The following is a 9,539-nucleotide window of genomic DNA, read 5'->3' on the forward strand; positions in this document are numbered from 1 at the left end:
CCCACTGTCACCAGCACGGCATCGTCCTGCGGGACCTCAAGCTGCGGAAGTTTGTCTTTGCCGACGCAGACAGGTGAGAGGGTGTGGGAAGGCCCCCCCAGTACTGGACTACTGTCAGAAACCTTGGGCTCTGGTTCACCTGGGTCAGGAGGTCTTTTATCCCCCTTGGTTTTTAATTTCCATGTTGCTGCTCCTGTTTTCTGTGCTGAGCGAAAAAGGGAGCAAGGACAGGTCCCTGCCTCAAGGAGCTTACAGTCTAAATGTGAATAGTGCAAGAGACAGAGTGAGGGGAAGGCTAGGGCAAATCTGAGAGAGAAGATGCATTTAGAAGAAGAAGAGATTGGATTTATACCCTGCCCTTTACTCAGCGTCTCAGAGCGGCTCACAATCTCCTTCCCCTTCCCCTCCCCACAACAGACACCCTGTGAGGTAGGCGGGGCGGAGAGGGCTCTTTCCAGAACTGCTCTTTCAAGGACAGCTCTTGTCAAAACTATGGGAAAAACAAAATAAGCTCACCAAAGAAAATCACTGTTCTATGACTTTAACACACTCGGTTGTACTTTTCATCATGTTTATAGTGCAGATTTCTTAATACTCATCCTTATGTAAGGTACATGCCATAAACATACACAAAGCCAGTAGATAAAGGTGTGAGTACAATACAAAAGGAGCTGTGGTGGCTCAAGTGGTTAAGACCCTGAACTGCAGGCAGTGGAAGGTCGGTAGTTCAGCAGTTCGAGACCCGAGTGTGCCACATGACGGAGTGAGCTCCCGTCTCTAGTTCCAGCTCCTGCCAACCTAGCAGCTCGAAAGCAAGAAATTGCAAGTAGATAAATAGGTACCACTTCAGTGGGACGGTAACAGCATTCCGCGCGCCTCGGTGTTGAGTCATGCCGGCCACATGACCACGGAAACGTCTTCGGACAGCGCTGGCTCTTCGGCTTGGAAACGGAGATGAGCACCGCAACCCTAGAGTCAGATTCTACTGGCTTTCGAGCAAGGGAAACCTTTACCTTTTTACAATACAAAAGCTTGATGCAAATGTTCTTGACACCGTTCCTAGGAAAGCGTGTTCTCTTTATCTCTTGTATTCCTTGGTTCCACACGGCTTTAAAGGAAGGACTGATAAATGCCATTCAGGAGCTTGACAAACAAAGACCTTTTAATCGTCTACTTTCGCACATCAGAGCTCTTATCGAGACGCCTCGAAGAGAAAACATTCCAGGAACATAGCCAGAACAGTGTCAAGACTATTTGCATCGAAAGCTTTTGTATTGTACTCACACCTTTATCTACTGGCTTTGTGTATGTTTATGGCATGTACTTTACATAAGGATGATTGTTAAGAAATCTGCACTATAAACATTCTACAAAGTCCAACCAAGTGTGTTAAAGTCATAGAACAGTGTTTTGTTTTTGTTTTTCCGGTGAGCTTATTTTATTTTTCCCATTGCATTCACACCCGAAGCCTGTCTTATTTTTGATACATTAACCTACAGGAGAACAGAGTGCAAATTATGGAGACTTGTCCATAACACATGGAATTCACTGCCACAGGAAGTGGTGGCGGCTACAAGCATGGACGGCTTCAAGAGGGAATTATTAAAGCATATGGAGCAGAGGTCCATCAGTGGCTATGAGCCCCAAGGTATAGATAGGGGCTCTGGGGCAAGTGATGCTCTGTCTTCTTGGTGCTTGGGGGGGCCAACAGTGGGAGGGCTTCTAATGTCCTGGCCCCACTGGTGGACCACCTGATAGCACCTGGGATTTTTGGCCACTGTGTGATACAGAGTGTTGGACTGGATGGGCCTTTGGCCTGATCCAACATTGGCATCTCTTATGTTCTTATGTCAGAACTATGGCTTGCCCAGGGTCACACCAGCAGGTGCAAGTGGAGGAGTGGGGAATCAAACCCGGTTCTCCCAGATTAGAGTCCGCGCACTTAACCACTACACCAAACTGGCTCTCAAGACTCCACTTTAGGCTGTATCCATGTACAGATGGCCGCTGTGCTACACCAGCCATTCATCTCCTAGATCAGGAATCCCCAACCCGGTGCCTGTGGGTACCAGAGCACCTGCCAACATCCCCTTTCCTGGTGCCCACCAAATATATTTCCCCAGGCTGGCGTCTGATTGGCCATTGGAGATTAGACAGGCTGTGCATGGGTAGCAGCTGCCGCCGCAGCAAAAGGACCTCCACTGTGAGACCGAACGCAAGCAGCCGCCCCCGCCATTTTGGGGCTAACTCCACCTCCTGTGGCAGCCCTTTTGTGGCAGCGCCCACCACACCAAAATTCCACAGGCTCGAAAAGATTTGGGGGCCCTGTCCTCGAGTGGCTTTCCACCCCTGAAAATCGAGTTGTGTACTACCGCTCTGGTCGATGTGGCCTCGGTCCATATGTGTCCACTTAGACCGAGTCTTAGTAGGGGAGGAGGAAAACGCCAGTTCCAGAGAGAGCCAGTTTGGTATAATGGTTAAGAGCGCAAACCGGCTTTGATTCCCCACTCCTCCACCTGCAGCTGCTGGTGTGTCCTTGGGTCAGTCACAAGATCTCCCAGTGCTGTTCTCTCAAGGGCCGTTCTCAGGAGAGCTCTCTCGGCCCCGCCCACCTCACAGGGTGTCTGTTGTGGGGAGGGGAAGGGAAAGGAGATTGTCAGCCGCTCTGAGACGCCTGAGTGAAGGCCGGGGTGTAAATCTAATCTCTTCCACGTCCTGTAGTTCCACAGGCTGCATGGGAAAAATGGGTCTTAAGGCAGGATTTGGAAGAGGAGGAGGAGAACCGGCCCTGGGCAAAAGAGGCCTCAAGTGAAAATAACATTTAAGGGAGTAGGAGAACTTCAAGCTGCTGCAAATAGTGCAACGGGAAGAAGAAAAACCCTTGGAAGTGGGAAGAGATGTCTTGGGTGTTTGAGAGTGGAAAAAACTGGGGAGGGGGTCGAGGCCAGCGAGAAGAAGCACTCTGGGAAAGGTGTTTGTGGTGAACAGGGGAGTTTTGATGTACTGCACACACACACACACCCGACTGGATTTTTGTGTCTGTGTGCACATTTAAATGTCCCCCCCCCTTCATAAAAATGCCCTGCACGCAGAAAACATGAGCAGGGGTCCACAGTCCTCTTGAGCCTGCAGGTACATTTGGAATTTTGAAAGAGGGTGATGAGCGCCACCCCAAAATGGCTGCCACGAGAGGCGGAGCTGAATGAATACCTCTCTCCTCCTCACACCTCCTGGGGAGAAGGAAAGCTTGTCGGGGGGGGGGGAAACCACACGCCCCCTGAGGAAGGCCTGTGTGCCGACCAGCCCTCCAATGGGAAAACCCTTTCGTTTGAATAAGGCCGCCACAAACAAAGCCTGCCTCAGAATGGCCCCGCAGAAGTTCGGCAGGTGTCAAGGAACGTACTGACAGGCACTGTGGTGAGAGCCAGTTTGGAGCGTGGACTCTACTGGGAGAACTGGGTTTGATTCCCCGCTCCTCCACATGCAGCCGCTGGTGTGACCTGGGGGCAGTCACAAGTTCTCTCAGAGCTGTCCTCTCGTGGACAGTCCTCGAAAGGGCTCTCTCAGCCCCGACGACTTCACAGGGTCCCTGTTGTGGGGAGGGGAAGGGGATTGTAAGCCACTTTCGCCAGTTTGGTGTCGTGGATAACTGTAACCTGGGAGAACCGGGTTTGATTCCCCCACTCCACCACTTGCACCTAGCTGGATGACCTTGGGCAAGCCGTAGCTCTAATAAGAGCTGTTCTTGAAAAAGAGTGGTTTCTGTCAAGAGCTCTCTCAGCCCCACCTCCCTCACAGGGTGTCTGTTGTGGGGAGGGGAAGGGGAAGGAGTTTGTAAGCCACTCTGAGACACCTTGGGTAGTGAAGGGTTGGGTAAAAATCCAATCTCTTCTTCTTCACTCTGAGACTCCTTCGGGTAATGAAAGGCGGGTATAAATCCAGTCTCTCCTCTCTCTCTTCCACCATGTTGGGGGGACCCTGAACCTGAGAGAGATTTCAGCCTCGCTTTCTCCTTGACATGCTTAGAATCATAGAATTACAGAGTTCGAAGGGACCTCCAGGGGTCATCTAGTCCAACCCCCTGCACAAGGCAGGAAATCCACACCCGCAGTGACTGCTGTTCCATGCTTGCTTCCTTTGTCCGGGGATCGATGGGCCTGAGGGTAACCATGCACTCCCCCGCCCCCCCGGTGACAGACTTCACGTTTCCTCTCCTGTATTTCAGACGTCGCCTTCTTGCCTACCCAACCCTGCCTTCAGCGGCCATTCTCTTGCTAAATCCACTCCCCCCCCCCTTTTTCTCTGCAGGTCCCAACTGATGCTGGAGAACCTGGAGGACGCGTTCCTCTTGCCCGGTCCGGACGATTCCCTGGAGGACAAGCACGGCTGCCCGGCCTACGTGGGCCCCGAGATCCTGAGCAACAAGGGCTCCTATTCCGGGAAGGCGGCCGACGTCTGGAGCCTGGGGGTGGCGCTCTACACCCTGCTGGTGGGCTGTTACCCCTTCCAGGACACCAAACCCGCCTCGCTGTTCAGCAAGATCCGCCGAGGGCGCTTCGCGGTCCCCGAGGGCCTCTCCCCCAAGGCCCGCTGCCTCATCCGCTGCCTCCTGCGGAAGGACCCGGCCGAGAGGCTGACAGCCGGCGGCATCCTGTTGCACCCCTGGCTGGCGGAAGGCGGCGTCTCCGAGGGGTCGTGGGGCAGCCCGTTTGGGGACCAGGGGCTGGAGCAGGTGGTGCCGGAAGGGAGGAGCTCGCGGAGGGTCAGCGGTGAGCAGGGAGAGGAAGGTGTGGACAGCTGAGCGGGGACAGAAGACAAGCGAGCCAAAGGGAGTCCAGGGTCGTGACCAGCCGCACGCCAGGTAGTGGAAAGAAGCCGGCCTTCTCCCGCCCTGAGTTCCGCCGCCGGGACTGAATCACGAAGTGCCTTTGAGGAAAGACGAGAACTGCTTTTGCTGGCGTGCTTGGAAGACAGGGCCTTCGCGGCCAATCAGGGAAGGAAGGAGACCCCGGCTTCTTCGTGGTGCTTTGCTCCAGGGGGCGCCTCTTTCCGCGTGCCAAAGAATCGTTTCTGAATACCTGATCACCAGCAAAAATAAGATTAAAATCTCCTGCCTTAAAAAGGGGGTTGCCGCCACGCACACTTGACTCTGAAGTTTAGGGACTCGGTTCCAAGGGAAGAGATTTTGGAATCCACGCTGCTGCCGATTCGGGATTACGAGAGGCGCGGGGTGCCAAACAATGCTCCCTCTAAGCTGTGGAGTCTTGTGAGCAGCAATTCCACTTTGTGAGCGACTGGCATTAAAGTTGTGAGCGAGCCATTTGGATACTGCATAGATTAGTTTGCTCTGGAGCCCTCCCTTCCTGAGCGAAGACAAAAATGTGTGAGCTGGAGGCTAAAAAACTGTGAGCTAGCTCACACTCACTCAGCTTAGAGGGAACACTGGTGCCAACCCTGCCTTTCCGTTTCCAAGGACTGGGCTGGTGGTGCACAGAGGATGGGCCCCGTATCGGGGCAAGAGGTCGGAACTGGCCCTTCCTGAACATTACCACATTTTGCAATAACCACGATCTCTTTTCCTTGTGCCAAGCAAAAGTACTGCAGAGCGTGCCGGAATTGTTGGGATGGAAGGAAGACCGAGCGGAGAGAAGAAGCTCCAATGGACAATGGGGGTTTGTGGCGGTCCCCCCTTTTTATTTTTGTAATTTCTAGAAAATGTGTGGCCTGAACACCCTTCAAACATTTCAGTCTCCCTTTCCACCTCCACATGTTCTGGTGGATAGGTGGGCGTTCCCCTTTTGTTACTTGAACTTCTCTCAGGACTAGACTGCTTTGGGGATCTGGTTCCCAACCAGAGGCCGCCTCCACTGTGCTTCCCTTAACCCCCCCCTTTTCCCCCGGGGCGGACTCGAGCCAGGCCTGATGAGCAGCGGCAAGTGTAGCAAAGGTCATCCGCTCAAATAAAATTGGGTTTTGGCTCAGACGTCCCCGTAACGAGTCCCATGACTGAAACGGAGAGGCATTTGTTTCCCAGTATTCCATTAGCTGTCTCTTCCTGCTCACGTTGAATCACAGACCGTGCAAAGACTGTCGCAGGGTTAGAAGGCGGCTATTGCGTGGCAGGGCTCGCTCGCTGGACAGAACAGACCCTCGTGGGAGCCGGAGAGACTGTTGATCTGGCTCGTTCTGGCCGCTTCAGCCTTTACTAGATGTCTTTGTCCCATTTGTTAACGTGATGTCAGCTCTGTCACGCACCTCAAAGTCCCGGTTGGGACATTGCAGGTGCATCCTTTATTCCAAAGGGAAGACTAACCAAATCTGATCCCCTTTGGCTCTCTGAGGAGGACGTATTACAACAAACAGGACCACGGTGTATAATGGCTAGTAAAACAGTAAATCACCGTGTACAATTAAACGATATTTGTTGGGTTTTATATGCAATGTTTAGAATTCAATTATTAACAAAATTACAACAATAACACTACAATATGCGATATAAAGCTTAGCAGTACATACAGATTTACTGTTTTACTAACTCTCTGGGGAGGACAGCTGGACTTCTGCTTCTTAGGAACAATCAGGATTGTGAGGGGTTTTTTCTTGGTGTGCCCTTTTGGGCTTATCTACACTACAGGTTTAAGTTAGGTGAACTGACATTCCCTTCTCCACCCCGGAATTTCAAAGACGGTGTGTGGGAGGCCTAACCCGACCCCGATGTTTGCTTCAAATCACTTAAACATGCATCGGGGGTTCCGGTTTGGATCAGAAGTGTGGCACAAGATGAGAGGTGGCAAGCCTCCCCCTCCAGGGTTGCCAGCTTCCAGGTGGGGCCTGGAGATCTCCTGGAGCCAGTCTGGTGTCGTGGTTAAGTGCGTGGACTCTAGTCTGGGAGAACCGGGTTTGATTCACCCACTCCTCCACATCCAGCTGCTGGTGTGACCTTGGGCCAGTCACAAGTTCTCCCAGAGCCGTTCTCTCAAGAGCAGTCTTTGAAAGAGCTCCCTCGGCCCCACCTACTTCACAGGGTGTCTGTTGTGGGGAGAGGAAGGGAAAGGAGTTTGTCAGCTGCTCTGAGACTCCAAGTGAAGGGTGGGGTGTAAATACCATCTCTTCTTCTTCTATTACAAGTGACCTCCAGATGACAAGAGATCAGTTTCCCCTGAAGAAAATGGCTGCTTTGGAGGCTAGATTCTACGGCAGGGGTGGCCAGACTGTGGCTCGGGAGGCACATGTGGCTCTTTCACAGATACTCTGTGGCTCCCAGCAGGTTGGCCGCAGAAGTGAAAGGAAGGCATGCCTCCCTAGCTGGTCTTCCCTTCCCCTTGCTTTCCTTCCACCTTCCTTCCTTCATTTCCTTCCTCCCTCCCTCCTCATCTAAAGTTAAACATCATCACAGGGGTCATTTCCTGCAGGAGGGCACAGGAGCAGAGCTCCGGCAGTAAAGAGCCCAGGGGGCGGGCACATGCAACAAGCCCCACCCCCTGCTCCCAGCAGCCCCCAGTCAGAGCAAGAAGCAGCCAGGTAAGCTGCAGAGCCCCCCTCCCCGGCCCAAAACAGTCCAGTGGCACCTTTAAGACCAAGTTTTATTCAGGTACAAGCTCTCCCTTCCCTCCTCTGTGAGGACAGATCTGCATGTTCCCCCCCCCAATAGCTAGCAATCCAAAACAGTCCAATGAAGCCTAAGCGGTGGGTGTTGCCTTCTGACACACTTCCGGTGATGTCAGGGGGTGTGGCCTATGCAAATGAGTTGTGCTAATGAGCTCCTGCACCTCGTTTTCTACGAAATGACCCCTGATCATCCATATCTGTTTTTGCCCCTTTTCTTTTTCTTCTCGGCAGTCTCCTTTAATATTCATTAAAAAGCACATTTGCATCTTTCCCAATAAAAACGTGTGGGTCCTATTTGTTCGCGTCTCGTGGCTCTCGAAGATCTGACACTTATTCTGTGTGGCTCTTAAGCAAGTTTGGCCACCCTTGCTCCGTGGCATTGTACCCTGAAGCCATCCCTCCACTCCCCTCCCCAAACACTGCCACCACCGATGCTCCCTCTAAGCTGTGGAGTCTTGTGAGCAACAATCCTGCTTTGTGAGCTTCTGGCATTAAAGTGATGAGTGAGCAATTTGGCCGCTGCATCAATTAGTTTGCTTTGGAGTCGTCCTCCCTGAGCGAAGACAAAAATGTGTGAGCCGGGGGCTAAAAAACTGTGAGCTGGCTCACACTCACTCTGCTTAGAGGGAACAGTGGCCACCGCCCCCTAAAAAAATCTCCAGGTATTTCCCAACCCGGAGCTGGCGAGTCCAATGTTCCCTCTAAGCTGTGCAGTCTTGTGAGCAAAAATTCTACTTTGTGAGCTCCTGGCATTAAAGTTGTGAGTGAGCGATTTGGCTCCTGCATAAATTAGTTTGCTCTGGAGCCATCCTTCCTAAGCTAAGACAAAAATGTCATATGAACTCAGCTTAGAGGGGACACTGCTGGCGACCAGTGTTCCCTCTAAGCTGAGTTAGTGTGAGCTAGCTCACAGTTTTTTAGCTTCCGGCTCACACATTTTTGACTTAGCTCAGGAAGGAGGGCTCCAGTGCAAACTAATTTATGCAGTAACCAAATCACCTGCCGTGATTTGAGGAGGAAGATTAACAGGAAAATAGTTGGACCAAATAGTCCATCCAAAATTGACTACTTTCTTCTCAGCATATTCAGGAAATATGCTTCAATTAACAGGAAAACAATTGGACCAAATAACTCATCAAAAATTGACTACTTTTTTTTCTTCATCTTCTTCTTGAACATATTCTGAGCATATTCAGGAAATACATGATATTTTATATATGGACTGACATCATTTATTTATTTGTTCGACTTTTATCCCGCCTAAGCGGCTCATTATCAAGAAAACAATATTCAAAAATCACAATTGGTTATAAAAGACAATGGTAATTTGAGTAATAATCCTCTGATTGGCCAGATGTAAAGAGAGATGTACCTACCTATGTAAAATCTAAGTGTTTACTTAACCTAACCTAAAATGATACTGTGGAAGGATTCTTCATACCCTAAACAAAAGTGGTTTTTTCCTGGTATGAGACCAAAATCTTGTCTGACCCGGACATGGTTTTGCTCTTAAGAACTACAGAATCATGAACTTTGTACCTATTATCTTGTCTGCTAGCAATATCAGACCTACAAGGGGAAAGCCTTCTATATAACAGGCCTTTCTTTACATTCTAATAAAATATTACTTAAAAGAGAAATCCATAAAACCAAGAAAAATATGAATATGAACCATCAAGAAAAAACCCTATATCTAAACAAATCTTTATACTCCCATTCATACTACAGTAACAACCCAGTGCCTGAACTGGCAGTTCTGACTTCTTGTCCACATGTATAACCATTAAAACATGTATAGCCATTAAAACAGATTAATGGTGCATTACCACACATGTGCACTCACTGGAGAAGACCCTGATGCTGGGAAAGATTGAAGGTCAAAGAAGACGGGGATGGCAAAGGATGAGATGGTTAGACAGTGTCATTGATGC

General features: G+C 50.6%; 1 protein-coding gene across 1 annotated transcript in view; it reads left to right on the top strand.

The window, feature by feature from the left end:
• Nucleotides 1–5,238, top strand: part of LOC107119332 (tribbles homolog 3-like) — a 5,439-nt gene extending 201 nt beyond the window's left edge. Inside the window, 2 exon segments of the mRNA XM_015421799.1 lie at nt 1–73; nt 4,309–5,238. The exon segment at nt 1–73 is cut by the window's left edge and continues 12 nt beyond it. Of these exon segments, the coding sequence (XP_015277285.1) occupies nt 1–73; nt 4,309–4,801 (566 nt within the window). The 3' untranslated portion in view covers nt 4,802–5,238.
• The last annotated feature ends 4,301 nt before the right edge of the window (nt 5,239–9,539 follow it).

Source organism: Gekko japonicus, unplaced genomic scaffold (genome assembly GCF_001447785.1).
Source record: "Gekko japonicus isolate JY-2015 unplaced genomic scaffold, Gekko_japonicus_V1.1 scaffold5178, whole genome shotgun sequence".
NCBI lineage: Eukaryota > Metazoa > Chordata > Lepidosauria > Squamata > Gekkonidae > Gekko > Gekko japonicus.